Source organism: Bombina bombina, chromosome 6 (assembly GCF_027579735.1).
Source record: "Bombina bombina isolate aBomBom1 chromosome 6, aBomBom1.pri, whole genome shotgun sequence".
Classification (NCBI taxonomy): Eukaryota; Metazoa; Chordata; class Amphibia; order Anura; family Bombinatoridae; genus Bombina; species Bombina bombina.
The window spans coordinates 322,888,728-322,906,477 of record NC_069504.1 but is presented as its reverse complement, the minus strand read 5'-3'; the positions used below and the strand labels follow the sequence as shown (position 1 = coordinate 322,906,477).

The 17,750-nt window shown below is 36.8% G+C and overlaps 1 protein-coding gene across 1 annotated transcript; it reads left to right on the top strand.

The window, feature by feature from the left end:
* Nucleotides 1-4,199: 4,199 nt before the first annotated feature.
* LOC128665058 (homeobox protein Meis1-like) lies at nt 4,200-5,078 on the top strand. Its single transcript, XM_053719810.1, has one exon. It carries the CDS (start codon nt 4,233-4,235, stop codon nt 4,758-4,760), a length of 528 nt encoding a protein of 175 aa, XP_053575785.1. The 5' UTR covers nt 4,200-4,232; the 3' UTR covers nt 4,761-5,078.
* Nucleotides 5,079-17,750: the final 12,672 nt, after the last annotated feature.

Below are 17,750 nucleotides of genomic sequence, written 5' to 3'. Positions count from 1 at the left end.
CCTGTTATGTGTTACTGCTAAAGAATATGTAGCAAAAAAAGGGGGTTAAATAAACTAGCGCTTAAGAGTTAATATCCCTTGCCTTATTCTCCTTCTATATACTTCCCAGATAGAAAGGTGTATAAAGTGAAAATGTTATGGAGATTAGGCGCTTAATCTGCAAAAGGGATAAAGGTGTGTATGGAAGTCGTTAGCTAAATATGTAGAAAAAACTGGACCTTGGACAGAATAAGTGAAAAATTCTTCTACAATTTATTTTCAAAATAAAAACATGATAATACCAAGATAAAATAAATCACAATCCCTTAGTGTTGCAACACTATATCGATCAATTCATAAAATTTCTAAAATTCAGATATACATTTGTTTCATACACCAATAAAATGATTTATCTGCTCTTTTGTATCCTTTGTTCAAAGATTTTAGATAGAATGTATTCTTTTATTTCAACACAATTAATAATATTTGTCTCTATTCGATATTTTATATCTATATTTCATCAACTTTAAAATTACAAATATGTAGCAAAAACTAATAATTAGTTAAAACTATTTAAATGCAAGACTGATTTTAAATGGTGTCCCCACAATGGCTGTTTACTTATATTGGTTGTAATTTTGTGTATCTAAAAAGTTCATCAAAGCATTTGTAAGTAATTGGAGATAAATTTATGAGGGCTGTGTTCTTTATCCTTATATTTATGTTGTGATAAATTACGGTTTCACAGTTACCTCTTTGTATCCTCAGTGAGCTTAATTTGTAGAAAAGGAATGTTCCAAACAGTGTTTAGGGGTGATTTTCTTACCCATTCTTGTGAGCTGTTACTACTCACGGCTTCCCAGCGGTTCCTATGTGTCCTCAGTTTGACTCTCAGACAAGGGGTTCCGGTAGGTAATTTTCCTTTGTGTTACCTTGTCACTGGTCCTTGTAGAAAGTGCTCTGATTACAGCACCAAACTGTAGACAATCCTTTTGTTTCTGTAACTTGCGCAAGTTAGCTTTTGTGTTTGTAGTTCCTCAATCTCCTGCACTTAAAGGGACACTGAACCCAATTTTTTTCTTTCGTGATTCAGATAGCGCATGCAATGTTAAGCAACTTTCTAATTTACTCCTATTATCAATTTTTCTTTGTTCTCTTGCTATCTTTATTTGAAAAAGAAGGCATCTAAGCTTTTTTATTAGTTCAGGACTCTGGACAGCACTTTTTTATTGGTGGATGAATTTATACACCAATCAGCAAGAACAACCCAGGTTGTTCACCAAAAAATGGGCCGGCATTTAAACTTACATTCTTGCATTTCAAATAAAGATACCAAGAGAATGAAGAAAATATGATAATAGGATTAAATTAGATAGTTGCTTAAAATGTCATGCTCTATCTGAATCACGATAGAAAAAAATTGCGTTCAGTGTCCCTTTAAGTACTTCTGTACGCAGGAAAAAAACATGCTTTTTCTTTCTTGGTGTTCACACAGATATCAACATGTTTCGCCAGCAACCCTGGCTTTATCAAGATAAAGTGTGATCACACCTTACACCTTTATATAGCACTGACTTAGTCCTTTTGTTCAAATATCCTATTTTGTTTTCTAACTTTTTATTTCTTATTCAGGTCATATCAGAGTGGTTAACAGATTTCTTTTTTCATTATTCCTAACAGCCTTTCTCCATTACTTCACATATGCCAAGGGGTTCAACCATTTATATTTTAACAGTTTATTTAATTTTACATTCATTTTCTATTACTCCTATTAACATTTTAAACTTTTGACAGATCTTTAGAATAAATTAGTTTGGAGATCCATTTATTTTAAAATAATAATCCCAATTAATTTTTTATATAAATACATTATTTTTCCAAGTGTCTTAGGTGAAGAATTTTCAAGTGGCTCCATTATATAGGTACTATTACAAAAGTGAAAGGGGAGAAAAACAAATAAGGTGGTGATATGTTTGTGCAAGGGAAAACTTATCCCTTTATTTTAGTGGCTCCATTATATAGATACTATTACAAAGGGGAGAGGGGAGAAAAACAAATAAGGTGGTGATATGTTTGTGCAAAGGAATTAATTATCCCTTTTTTTTTTTTTTTTAGAAAAAATCTCTAGGATAATACATTTTTTAGTGACTAAAACTAGTTATACAAATTTATTAGAGATAGTGATTACTGTGTGCCTAGAAAAGGAGATATATCCAATTCTGAATTCAAACTGTGGGGGTGAATCGTGTTGAAGTTGTATATGAATTCTGCTTCTTTTTTTAGAATAGATGCTTCTAAATCTCCCCCTCTCCAATTGGGTTTCACTTTATATAATCCCCAATACTTCATATCTGAGACTCTATTTTTGTGTATTTCCCTAAAATGTTTATAAAGATAAGTGTCCAGGTTCCCTTTTTTGATGTTACAGATATGCTCCCTTATCCTGCCCCTTAGCATTCGCGTCGTTTCTCCTATGTAAAAAAGTTCACAAGAGCATTGCAGCATATAGATTACTCCTTTATTAGTGCACCTTATTGTGTTTTCTATTTTAAACTCCTTAGTGTTATTAGGAGTCCTAACAGTTTTCTTTTTAATGCCATACTGGCATGCTCTGCATACATGGCAGGGAAAAAAACCTTTCACATCCCCTCCTTTTAGATCTTTCTCAAAAGATTTCTTATTTTTATTGTTTTTTGTACTCACTTGGTGCAAGAATCATTTTTAAATGTTGTGCTCTCCTATAAATTACCCTTGGGTATGGTGGTATTTTGTCTCCTAGAATTGGGTCATTTTTTAGGCGATGCCAGTGTTTTCTTAAAATAATTTTCACTAGTAAATGATCTTCGCTGAAGTCATTTATAAAAGGGACATTGAACTCATCTGACATATAACTATTAGATTTATGTTTATACTCTAATAGTTCTTTCCTCTCTGTGTTTCTTGCTCTCTCTCTCTGTTGCTCTATTTATTGTTTCTTTCTTATAACCTCTATCCTTAAATTTTTCTTCCAAGATGTTAATCTGGAATTCAAACTGTGTTCAGCAACATCTCCTGAGTATAGTGATACCACCTATGCATAGGTTTGTTGGCTTGTTTGGGGGTGCAATGCCAAATTTTTGACATGTGTTTGTGATTTTTTTTTCCACATTTAACATATCTTCTTTGCCTATCTTCTTTTTGGGGGCCTGTTTACATATCCCAAATTTATTTGCTTGCCATGAATGTTTATATATTTGAAAAGTTATTGCAATAAAACACTCCAGGTTGTTTTCTGCACGACCTCCTGAGTACACCTATGTCCCCCGTGCATAGGTTTGCCAGGATTCTGAGAACGTTCAGTTACAATTGTATGACTTGTAATTTGAGTTGAAAGTGAGAGTATTTCTTCTGATAGGCCTACCTTTAGTTTGGGGCCTATTGCATACCTCAGTTTTATTTATTGCCATGAAAGTGTATATATTTGAAACATTGACACCCCAAGGTATTGTATATGGAATGCTTTGATGCCTTTGATGCAACTGTTTTAGGCAAAAAATATTGGAGAAAGTGTATGGTGGAAATTTTTCAATTTTCATTTTTAGACACACATTGCTTTTTGACTATGATTTAGGAAAGATTGTTGTAAGGTATTGCAAGAAAACACTCCAGGTTGTTTTCTACAAGACCTCCTGAGTACACCTATGTCCCCCAGGTTTGCCAGGATTTTGGGAAGGTTCAGTTACAATTGCATGACTTGTAATTTGAGTTAAAAGTGACAGTATTTCTTCTGATAGGCTTATCTTTAGTTTGGGGTCTATTGCATACCCCATTTGTATTTATTGACATGAAATTGTATGTATTTGAAACGTTGACACCCCAAGGTATTGTAAATGGAGTGCTTTGATGCCTTTGATGCTACTGTTTTAGGGGAAAAAAATGGAGAATTTGTATGGTGGTTATTTTTCAATGTTTATTTTTACACACACATTGCTTTTTTGACTATGATTTAGGAGATTCTGCAAGACCCTCTGAGTACACCCATGCCCCCATGCATAGGTTTGACCGTTTTTTTTTGTAAAATACACCACCAATTTTAAAACTTATAAAAAATAGAACAGTGGGTGGCATCGGGGTGTCAGAGTGTGCTGGATGTTAGTGTTGGTGTAAGTGTTTATAAAGGTGTCAGAGTGCCTGTGTTTACATGAATGTGTTGGGATAAGTACCTCAGGATATAGAACCCGGCCTCATGGAGAGATCATGATGATGCTGTATCCATGCATTCTGCGGGTACACCGGGGCCCTCAAGTGGAGGTCACACCTCCCAAAGTGGGGAAAACAGCAGTGAACAAGGGGATGTTTTAGATAACAGCGTGGCCTCTCCTGGCACAGGGGATGACGATGACCCAGACAAAGAAAAAAAGAGGCAGAAGAAACGTGGCATCTTTCCCAAAGTAGCAACAAACATCATGAGAGCGTGGCTCTTCCAGCATCTTACGCACCCATACCCATCAGAGGAACAGAAAAAACAGCTGGCACAGGACATAGGACTAACAATTCTACAAGTAAATAAATGGTTCATTAATGCAAGAAGACGGATAGTTAAACCCATGATCGACAAGTCAAATCGAGCAGGTTTTCTTCTTGATCCTTCAGTGAGCCAAGGAGCAGCATATAGTCCGGAGGGTCAGCCAATGGGAAGCTTTGTGTTGGATGGTCAGCAACATATGGGAATCCGGCCCGCAGGACCTATGAGTGGGATGGGCATGAAAATGGGCATGGATGGACAGTGGCACTATATGTAAACTTGTCCTGCAGTGCGGTTACAAGCAATGGATGTCTGCAGGACATGCCAGGGAATTGTCTTTCTCAGGGTGGTCCTATGGGTTTCAGTTTGGTGCAACCAGCTCTCACTACTCCCCAAAAGACATTATGCCCTTCTACTGAAGAAATGGACCTCCGGTGCCCCACATCTGCCAAGCTCCCCATCATGAAACACATAGCTAACTGGAGGATTAGTTCATTTTGGGATGGCCATGTACGCACAACCATCACATTGTTTCGAACCAAGCCTTTGGGAGGGAGGGTAACATCCTGAAAATTACCCCAACATTATAAGGAACCTCAAGGAAAAAATTATAATATGTTTAGACAATTAAACTTTGAAAAGTTTAAAAAAAATATATATAAATTTAATTCCAGACAGCTGTGATTTTTTAAAAGATATTTGTCATTTTTCTTCATCAACAAAGGACCAATAAAATGAACACAAATGTGAAAATATGGGCTTGATGAAATGCCCACTAAAATACATGTCCCCTCTGGAAAAGCAAAGCAGAAAAAGACTCAGATATATAACTACTGTAGGATATAAACATAGAAACTAAGTTAACTTGTACATTTCTGTGGATTTAAATAGTTTTAGAAGAGACAAAAAGATATCCTTGTTTTTTCCACACTATGTGTATTGTTCCCAAAAGAATGACTGTTTTGTCTCAGCCAGAACCCCTACTACATTTTCCCTAAGAAGATCTGTGGAGTCCTTTCACCTGTCTGACCATTACAGAGGAACAGAGACGCCAAGAAAAAAGACGAGGCTGTCTGCAACCCCTTGTGAACTATTTTGTTTAGGCACATCCAAGACCATGTGAAGATTTGACATATGAAAAGAGTGGCTAAAAGGAGCGCTTAGAACACCTAAATTGGCGTCTTAGCTGGGTAGAGTCAAAGGGGGTTCCAGTAAATTTCTATATGAGCCAACTTAGACTTAGAAAGTTTAGCTTAAAAAATGTACAAATTTATTACAAAAACAACAATATTAAAAAACAATGATAAAAAACATTAGCAAATCCTATACTGCAATAGTCCCTGATCTAATGTTCCAATGACCTGACTTGTATTTGGTCTCAAGATTGTACTCAATCTGACGGTGTTTATACAATAATTGCTGTGCAATTCAAAACATAGGAAATATGAAGTACCAATGTAAATACTATTACAATTACAATGTCGTTATCAAAACAATTGTTAAATAGTGAACGGTAGTGAAAAAATGCAGTTGCTCAAAAAGTAAAAAAGTGAAAAATATGCAAAGTTGGAAAATTCAAAATTCAAAAATAAAAATAAAAATAAAATAGGTGTACACCTTTCAAAGTCTTAGTGTCATTAATCCTTGTGGATATATGTGTTAAAAATGTGAAAAATTATGAAAAATAAAATTATAGAGAAGTCTCTTAGTGTAATATTCCAAAATTCTTCTATGTGACAGTATGTATCCGATTTGTGCAAATGTGGATATCCTTATTAGAATATTATTGTGGTAATTTAATCCTAGTGTTCCTTAGTCGAAATGACGGTATTCACAATCTCTTCATTGTCCTAAATGGGAAAAATAAAAATACATAGTGCAATATTGCTAATCCAAAAGTGGCTATAATTGGTAATGAACTCACCGAATAGGGACCTGAACCGTTGATACCAGTGTACAGTCTACGCGTTTCGATCCTACTGGATCTTTTTCAAGACTGGTATTGGCTCTAAGAAATCTCTTGCCTTAAATAGGCTGTTTGGTCCCAAATACCCGCCAAAAAAATTGCGCCAAAAATTGCGCAACATCCGTTGGTCATCTTTGACCCGGATTTGTTTCTTTAATATCTATATTATTGTCTCTCTTCGAAGTAATGTGCTGAGCCGGATGTTTATATTTAACCGGATTAGGCTACTGAGTTCCTAAGCGCCCCTTCGTGATCCTATATTGATACTCGGAACCGGAAGTCTTACTTCACCTAGTTGCACTAAAAAGTCAAACCGGAAGTGACATTCTACGTATGACGTCACTTCCGGAGTTTCGATTTCGTTCCATGACAGTTGAGGATTATTCCTTTTTACGGTATATATACTCAGATCCCTTATCGGAAGTTCAAATACCTTACAGGGTACAGCCACATATGACGATAAATTAACATGTCGAAATAGCAAATTGTCTAATTATATAATAACACAATGACCTATGACAATAAGAAACCCCTTGTATAGGTTACTGGTCCCTTGTATATATTAAGATTAACATACTAAAATTCCACATACGTTGAGGTTACTGATCCCTTGTACATGTTAAAATTTTACATATTAAGATTTTAATGCTAAGGCTACAAATATTAGAACGGATATTAAAAGGGAGACTGCAATAAATTTGCAATAAAATTCACTTGTTTTAAAACTATGAAGGAATGATATGTGCATATTTCAGACTGTTAAGATATTTGTTATGTATACTTAACATTCTATAGTATTTATTATAGCCACATGTGATGTTCGACTTGGTCAATTAAAATTATTGGTAGCTCCTTATAGTTAAGGGAGCTAAATATTTCTTAACCTTGTTGTTCAGGGGTTGTGGAGTAGTAAGTCCTAGAGAGGTCCTTCCTCATACACATTCTTAAAAATCTTAAAAGTCTTAAAAAATCTTAAAAGATAATTAAAAACTTTTAGAAGGAGAGTGATATTAAAAATGGGCATAATTAAAAAATAAATTTAAATTTAAAAGAAAGAATGGGAGGATTGTAACAGGGTTTTGGCTTTTTCTATAATAGATGCAATATTTCTGTGTTGCCATTAAAACCCTTGGGGAATACACAGTCTAAGTTAAAAATCCATTTTGACTCTTCTCTCAGGAGTGACTTTTCAAAATCCCCTCCTCTCCAATTCTTCCTAATTTTGCTTATTCCCATATATATTTATTTTTTTTTTGAATAATTTTTTATTGAGGTTATAAATAGTAACATCAAAACAGAAAATATGTCCTGACACATGTCAGAGTTGAAAATAGCAATGATACAATTCTCAAAGAAGAAACATAGCTAAGACATTGAAATACAAATATTGCCATTTCAAACACTATAGCTAACCAGCAGCGGTATTATGAAGAAACATGTGAAGACTTTTATTATACAAAATAATATATTCAATGGAAATAGAGTAGCTACTGAGATGGGCAGTGACACTGTGTCTGAGGTTGTGATGATAAATTGTATGGTATATAGGATTAACCAAAAAGGGAATTGGTGTAAGACAGAAATGGGTGTCTGGGACATATCAAAATTAAACCTCTTTTTTTTTGGGGGGGGGGGGAAAGGAAATTCAGTGGGCAAGAGCCGCTCTAAGTTGGAAAAGTGGAGGATCAAAGGGGGCGGAGCCAATTAAGGTGGCTGTCTGGTAGAGCTTGGATCTCTAGGCTTTTGTATGCGAGATGAGTAAGAGTAGCTTCCTGAAAAAGATATGCGAGTGCAGCGCTTGTCATAATGTGGTATTAAATAGCTAAGGATATAGGCCTCTATAGTATACTAATTTACTCATGATATAATAATATGGCATGCTGAGCATAATGTAAATTTTCCCTATGATCATAAATATCTAGATGATATCATGATAATTGAAAAGTATAGTGACCTATGAAATATTTGTAGCAATAGCATATAACAATAATATCATCTGCATCATAACTGTATGCGAACTCAAACGCAAGGGAACCTAAACTATGTCTCAGAACATTCTGTCTCCAGATATAGTGGAGCATCAAAAGTAGGTTTATTTTTGATAAGGAGACACTATATAAAGTGAGCCTATGGGGTCAAATTATAGAAGTGACTCAATGCTCACCATAAAAGTACAGCACTGGGCATAGCGAAGGGAGTGGGGACTAAGGGTATCTGCTACCTTAAATGCCAACCAATCCTGGTTGCTGTGGCTAGAGTGTAAGGAAGTAGGAATTGGTCTAATAGGAAGCCTGGTTCTAAGGTAAACATGTTTAAGTTGGCCCAAACATATAACCTGAAGGCTATAATAGATAAAGTTAGGGCAGCTGCAGGCCGAGCTCCCCCAAAGTAACATCATAAACCTATAGTAGTAAAACACATGTGACTGCCCTAGTAGTTGCCTTATATGTAGAGCTTATATTACAAAACATTGCACAGCAAATATTATCTAGAAAGAACCTTAAGCAAAGCACTAGGGACGATTGTAGGAGACTGCTAGCAAATTATATGCTAGCTATTATCTAGGAGTGTGTGTGTATATTCTTGATTTGTGTGCCTCTCTAAGCTAAAATAATGGTTTGGATAATAAAGCTAGTATCAACGTGAGATGTTCTAATTAGGGGGTGAAGCCAATTTCTCAACATGAAGCTTTAAGGTACTCAAACCTATATAGATGAGAGCTTCTGCAGCTAAGGGAAATACCTATGTTATAGACCAACTGAGATCTGTGTTCTAGTCTTCTATAAGGGAGTAGTTCTTTAAATAGTCTAACCTAAGTTAGATAGTAAATAAATGGCTGTCTAGCCTTAAAGCGCATCAGAACTTACCATTACGTCTTTATCTAAAAACAACATTGAAAAATATAGCTTCTATACCCCCAATCAACTCTCATTATCCTGCAGTCAAGTGAGAGTAAACATAAATCTTTAGGAAATTATAAGATTAAATCAAGTAGATAATAATATGCAAGCAACATTTTGATAGTGAGTGTTTTAGTCCCCAATACATATAAAAACGATATAAGTACTATATGAGGATCTAGAAATATGTTTCCTTCTTCAAATGTCCATCTTTAGTAGAAATGTAACTCAGGGGGACCGATTTGTTACCTTGCTAGCCTATTCCTCTGCAAGGCACCAAGACCCCTGTCACAAATACGAGAGCAAGCAAGCATGCTACGTGTAAAAACGTCTTAGGATTAGCCAACACCGTAGCGGTTCTGGCTCTTCACCGGCTCCTGTATCAGATTATCAATTGTGGAGTAGAAAGGGCTGCTTAGAACTGGCACGTTACCTTCACATAGGGGCAGCATCAAGATTGTACTTAGGGATCTGTAATGCTCGGAAATGTTCTCCTGGATCCAATGTACATGTGCTCTCTTGTCGACATCAGGGCAGTACAGTTGAATCTCCTTCATAGTAAACCCACACTCTGCAGCCTTTTCTTGACATCTGAGCAGATGAGGAGGATCGTGCTGTGTGCCAAAGGTTCCCGGTGCTGTGACCACCTGTATATGGGATATTTTGGAACTTAGGGCTTCTTCTGTTTTTGACGCCCCTGCCATGTCTCCTAGTACCAGAGAGCTTATGTCGGGTGATCGATGAAGCCGGTAGCCCGGGAAATTGAGTGCAGGCCTGGTTAGGGGAGTGCCCTGGTTCTCTGCGTTCATGCGTGCAGGTTTAGCGTATATTTCAGCACCTTGTCCAGTGTGGGTATTGTCGGCTGTAGATTCCGATAGGAGCGGTAAGGAGGATAAAATAGAGATGAAGTGCTCTTTTAGGCTCTGAAAATGCCGATCTATAAGTTGTTGGGTACGTTGTTCCCAAGCATCTAGTGCCTCCATATTGATTATGCTGCGTCTTGTCCAGGTAACTTCAGTATATCTGTCTTTTAGGGTAGCCGGTATCCCCAGATTCTTGCTTGTTTACAATATGATCCAGACAGCTTTTGGAGTCAAGAATCCCAGCCGGGAAAGGGTACGATAGCTTAGAGACATAGGCAGGCTGATGGGTCTCACCACATGGCGTTATTAAAAGGTATATGCCGACTGCCTATTCTCAAAATACGGGAACCTTGTATCCCTCAGTTGATTAAGAGTGTCCCTGAAGTTTTTCAGTACGGTATTAGGTATTTTAAAATTTATATTAATGATTTGGCCCAGGATTATATTAGGAGCTCCACAGAAACAAGTCTGGCTGCTTCGATAGCTGGCTCCGCCCCCCTTATTCCCATATATTTAAAAGTTTTGTTTGAGCTATCGTGGACTTCTTTAAAATGTTTGTATAGGGGAAAATCATCCTTTTTCCATTTGATCTGTAACAGGTATTCTCTTATCCTGTCTTTGAGTTTCCTGTAGGTTTGACCTATATACTGAAGTCCACATCCACACTCTATTAGATATATAATGCTGCTATCTTGGCATTTAATCATATCTTTCACATTAAAAACTTCTCCTGTTATTTTAGATTTAACAGTACGTGTTTTTCTGCCATGTTTACACACTTTGCACGAATGGCATGGGAAAAAACCTTTTAATTGTTGGCCTAAAATGTTGTTTGTAATCTTCTTTGGGGTCTTTGGGACACTTGGCGCAAGAATATTTTTCAGATTTCTTGTCTTCCTTTAGATAAACCTAGGTGTTTCATTAAGGTCTTTTCCAATAATGTTGTCTTCCTTTAGATAGTGCCAATTCTTTCTTATGATATTCTCGATTAAGAATCGATTCTCACTGTATTCGGTTATGAATGGTACTTCCAATACTGTGCCTTCTTCACGTGTCTTCTGCTGTTTATATTGTAACATCGGTTTCCTGTCCATGTTCTCGATTTCTTCTATGGTCTTGTCTATAGTGATCTCTTCGTACCCCCTTTCTAAGAATCTCTTGTGATATCGGTTTTGATTATAAAAGGTTTTTTCCCATGCCATTCGTGCAAAGCGTGTAAACATGGCAGAAAAACACTGACTTTTAAATCTAAAATAACAGGAGAAGTTTTTAACGTGAAAGATATGATTAAATGCCAAGATAGCGGCATTATATATCTAATAGAGTGTGGATGTGGACTTCAGTATATAGGTCAAACCTCCAGGAAACTCAAAGACAGGATAAGAGAACACCTGTTACAGATCAAATGGAAAAAGGACGATTTTCCCCTATACAAACATTTTAAAGAAGTCCACGATAGCTCAAACAAAACTTTTAAATATATGGGAATAAGCAAAATTAGGAAGAATTGGAGAGGGGATTTTGAAAAGTCACTCCTGAGAGAAGAGTCAAAATGGATTTTTAACTTAGACTGTGTATTCCCCAAGGGTTTTAATGGCAACACAGAAATATTGCATCTATTATAGAAAAAGCCAAAACCCTGTTACAATCCTCCCATTCTTTCTTTTAAATTTAAATTTATTTTTTAATTATACCCATATTTAATATCACTCTCCTTCTAAAAGTTTTTAATTATCTTTTAAGATTTTTTAAGACTTTTAAGATTTTTAAGAATGTGTATGAGGAAGGACCTCTCTAGGACTTACTACTCCACAACCCCTGAACAACAAGGTTAAGAAATATTTAGCTCCCTTAACTATAAGGAGTTACCAATAATTTTAATTGACCAAGTCGAACATCACATGTGGCTATAATAAATACTATAGAACGTTAAGTATACATAACAAATATCTTAACAGTCTGAAATATGCACATATCATTCCTTTATAGTTTTAAAACTAGTGAATTTTATTGCAAATTTATTGCAGTCTCCCTTTTAATATCCGTTTTAATATTTGTAGTCTTAGTATTAAAATCTTAATATGTAAAATTTTAACATGTACAAGGGATCACTAACCTCAACGTATGTGGAATTTTAGTATGTTAATCTTAATATATACAAGGGACCAGTAACCTATACAAGGGGTTTCTTATTGTCATAGGTCATTGTGTTATTATATAATTAGACAATTTGCTATTTCGACATGTTAATTTATCGTCATATGTGGCTGTACCCTGTAAGTTATTTGAACTTCCGATAAGGGATCTGAGTATATATACCGTAAAAAGGAATAATCCTCAACTGTCATGGAACAAAATCGAAACTCCGGAAGTGACGTCATACGTAGAACGTCACTTCCGGTTTGATTTTTTAGCGCAACTAGGCGAAGTAAGATTTCCGGTTCCGAGTATCTATATAGGATCACGAAGGGGAGCTTAGGAACTCAGTAGCCTAATCCGGTTAAATATAAACATCCGGCTCAGCACATTACTTCGAAGAGAGACAATAATATAGATATTAAAGAAACAAATCCGGGTCAAAGATGACCAACGGATGTTGCGCAATTTTTGGCGCCATTTTTTTGGCGGATATTTGGGACCAAACAGCCTTTCTTAGAGCCAATACCAGTCTTGAAAAAGATCCAGTAGGATCGAAACGCGTAGACTGTACACTGGTATCAACGGTTCAGGTCCCTATTCAGTGAGTTCATTACCAATTATAGCCACTTTTTGATTAGCAATATTGCACTATGTATTTTTATTTTTCCCATTTAGGACAATGAAGAGATTGTGAATACCGTCATTTCGACTAAGGAACACTAGGATTAAATTACCACAATAACATTCTAATAAGGATATCCACATTTGCACAAATCAGATACATACTGTCACATAGAAGAATTTTGGAATATTACACTAAGAGACTTCTCTATAATTTTATTTTTCACAATTTTTCACATTTTTAACACATATATCCACAAGGATTAATGACACTAAGACTTTCAAAGGTGTACACCTATTTTATTTTTATTTTTATTTTTGAATTTTGAATTTTCCAACTTTGCATATTTTTCACTTTTTTACTTTTTGAGCAACTGCATTTTTTCACTACCGTTCACTATTTAACAATTGTTTTGATAACGACATTGTAATTGTAATAGTATTTACATTGGTACTTCATATTTCCTATGTTTTGAATTGCACAGCAATTATTGTATAAACACCGTCAGATTAAGTACAATCTTGAGACCAAATACAAGTCAGGTCATTGTAACATTAGATCAGGGACTATTGCAGTATAGGATTTGCTAATGTTTTTTATCATTGTTTTTTAATATTGTTGTTTTTGTAATAAATTTGTACATTTTTTAAGCTAAACTTTCTAAGTCTAAGTTGGCTCATATAGAAATTTACTGGAACCCCCTTTGACTCTACCCAGCTAAGACGCCAATTTAGGTTTTCTAAGCGCTCCTTTTAGCCACTCTTTTCTGTAACTCCCTAAGATCTGGTCAAGAGATCTTGCACACAGGAGCTGAAGTAGTATTACCCTTTGGCGCTGGAGATATATACATTTCCTAAAATTTGACATATGGTTGTCTGTATCTGGCACTACAAAACAATTTATAATTGGTCAGTTGGAAGGAAGGCAGAGACATTTTTCCACCATTAACCTCTCTTCGTTGTGTGGATGCTCCTTGTTTTTAGGGGAATTCCTGCAAACTGGTCTTTGCACCAAATGACATGGACTGAACTTAATTGTAAACTCAAAGATTGGAGAACGAGAGTGTGTGTGAATGTGTGCGAGACAGAAAATAAGGACGTATGTAAGAAAAAAATAATTTGTATGTTTCTTTTTCAAGTGGGGAGACATGATGAGTACTGGAGATGAGGTGTGTGTTGGAGAAAATGATGCAGTATCGCTAAGTAACGGAGTAGTAACAGTGAGAGAATGTGTGTTATTAAACAGACTGGAATCTGTGAGGAGGAGGTCTTGAGTGTGAGTGAGGGGGAGGAGCTGTGGGAATGTTTGTAAGAGGAAGGGGTATGTATCATAAAGTATGCGTTCAAATATTATAGAGTGATTGCAAGAAAACTAGAGAATATGCAAATGTGACAGAATGTGTATGTTAGAGAGGGGAAGAAAATACTGTAACAAAATTTGTTCAGAGTTTGTTCTATTAATGTTTCATGTTAGATATTATATGTGTTACCTCAATGGAAAAAAAGAATGTTCTCCTAGTAAAAACTGCTGTGGGATTGATATTGTATGTCCATGAAGAATTTCTTTCTCAGCACGTGTTCCTTATTAGAGAAAAATGCTGTTACCTTTAAGCTTTGTCAAATTTACATTAAAATACTTGTATGAGGACTGTGACTTTATGTTTAAAGAAAAAAAAAAAGGTGTTACAAAATGCGGTAATAAATATTTCATTTTGGAAAAAAAATTAAAAAAAATAGAACAGTGAAATGTAAAAATCTGGCAGAGTAAAAGTAAAAAACAAAACCAAACAAACACAATAAACGTAACCCCCCCAAAAAAAAACCCAACACAACAGCAAATGTAAAAATAAAATAAATCACCAGTGTGTTATATCGCTTGAAGCAGTCCCCAATGCTTCAAGCGTCCAGGCTGTCCAGGGCAATCAGGACAGGAAAAGGTGGTGTCCCTTCTCTGCCCTCATTTTTTTCTGAGGATTCTGCTTTGCTGCAGTAGGGGAGGATTTTGAAAATAAAATGAATAGCCCCAACTCTGTTCTCTCCCATCACTGCTTGGGGAGCAAGTGAATCTTGGTACAAAATCCCAAAATGACCTGGAGCTGAAACTGGGGTTGCAATCTGCATTAAGTAAATTGCAACTTTTTGTACCAGGCCATTGTCTTCTGCATAATTAGGTAGGGCTGCAGCAGCTGATCTGCCAGATCAACACCACCCATATGCCAGTTATAAGCCTTGAGGCACACTGGCTTCCTTATACTCTCAGCTCTGCCACATACAGAGACCTCCACAGTCCTCATATTGTGGATGGTGGTAAGAAGGTACACATCCTTTTTGTCTCTGTACTTAACTGCCAACAGCTCCTCTTGGCCTTCGTAGCCGGGTGCGTGCAAGTTGTCCATGGAAACCTGCGCGGTTCTTTCTAATTGTACTGCAAGCTACTGTATCAAAACATTACAGTAGCTTGAACAAAAGGACACTTGTATAGAAATGGTCTAGATGCAAGTGGTACACTTTGTTCATCAGGGGTAATATCATGTCCCAGACAATTTTGCCAGTGGTTACCATATGTTCTGGGCAACCTGGAGGGTCAAGGTGGATATCCTTTCCCTCGTACACCCGTAAGGCCTGAGTAGACGCAGACTCACTCTCACAGAGCTTATACACCTTTACTCCATACCTGGAGCGCTTGGAAGGAATATACTGCTTGAATCCCAGGTGTCCCTTATACTTCATCAGGGATTCATCCACAAATATATTCCTTCCAGGTGTATAAGCCTCTGCAAACCTGGCAGCAAAGTGGGTAATCAGGGGGCAGATTTTATACAGCCTGTAAAACTGGGGATGCTTCCTAGGTGGGCAGAGTCTGTTGTCGCTGAAGTGCATGAAATGTAGAATCATTTCATACCTCTTCTTCGACATACACTGGGAGAAAATGGGGGTAGAGCAGATGGGGTTACTGCTCCAGTAGGAGCGGATGGGGGGTTTCTTTATTATTCCCATCAGCATAGTCAAATGTAGTTAAATTCTGGCACATCGATGGCGGCCCATTGCTGCTTTGTCAAATATGAGTCAGGCTTTGCAGCATGGAACTGATGGGCATATAAATTAGTTTGGGTGACAATATTCCCCAGTACATCATCGCCCAGAAACACCTTCATAAACTGTTGGGGGCTAAATCCTGCCACATCCACATTGATGCCAGGATTTGCAGTGAAGGGTGGGGAATCTGGCCTCTGGTGATGAGGCATTACCCACCCTTCAGCAGCAATGCCAGCTAGAGCAACACGTCTCCTTCTGGCAGGTGGGCTAGTAGGGGTGCTAGCAGCCACAAAAACATCACTATCAATTGAGACTGTATCTAATGATGTATCTGAGCATATGGCAGGGTCAAAATTGGGGTCTGAGTCAGACATAGAGGCATCTGACTGACGCAAAGATGGCATACGCCTCCTCAGCACTATAAAAAAAAAAATCAGCACAAAATTTAAAATTAATTAACTAAATTAACTAAATGGCTCTGAAAAGAGCCTTTGGGTCTCACAAAAAAATTACTAACGAATAATTAACCCCTAAAAGAATGCACAGAGCAAAAAAGTGCTGTTGTGCAAGAGCCAGTGATTTATGGTGATTAATGGCAAGCTAGGAGTTAATGACTCTGAAAAGGGCCTTTGGGTCTAAATTTTTTTAAAAAAAAAATAATTTACACTAGCTAAATGGCTCTGAAAAGAGCCTTTGGGTCTCACAAAAAATTACTAAAAAAAATAAGCTCCTAAAAAAATGCACACAGAGAAAAAAAGTGCTGCTGTGCAAGAGCCAGTGATTTGTAGTGATCACTGACAAGCTAGGGGTTAATGGCTCTGAAAAGAAACTTTGGGTCTCACAATTTTTAAACTAATATAACTAACTAAATCTCTCTCTCTCTAAACACAGATCTCTTTCTCCCACAAAAATGTAAGTGAGGAGAGAAGGGAGCTCCACATTGGTCAGTGTCAATATTTACTAATATTGACCTAATCAGACAAATGGGATTTTTATTATTATAAATGTAATTATAAGGGCAAGCTCAGATTGGATGACCCCAGCCTGCCCCTATGTTGAAGCAGGCTAGGAACACCCCCAGAAGCCCCATGATGCACTGGGCACCGCCATCTTTCAAGCCACATGGAGAAAGGGGAAGGGCTATATTTTTTTATTATATAATATTTGACTGAGTGCCTCAACCCTGCCGGGCTCCACGTGGTGCGAAACCGGAAGTGATTGCTCCGTGGGAGCGATCAAAATGGAGCCTGGCAGTCAGGAACAGTATTGCAGGATGCCTCAACATCGAGGCATCGCTGCAATACCGTTTGAGCAGCTGGAAGTGATTTCAATCGCTTCAAGGGCTCAGATTACCCGAGGACATGTCAGGCACGTCCTTGGTCCTTAACTGTATTTTTTGTAGGACATGCCTGACACATCCTCGGTCACCAAGGGGTTAATACTCAGTTTAACTTATGACTTCAATACTATATGAGTATAAACAACGCTAGTTTAAGTGACAGATAGCCACATCACAAATAATACAGAAAACCTAATAAGCACCTGCTGTAACACACATAATAGCCATGTTTTCTGTGTTTGATTTCAATTTAAATTAAATGGTTCCTCTAGCAGCTCAACCAATATCGTTTACTGTTCTCCTTCGTCCTTACAACATGACTTTCCTAAAGAAAAATTCTATTTCCTAATAATAATTATCTGATGTCAGCTATGGTGAAACAAAACTGATAGATGATCTGTGG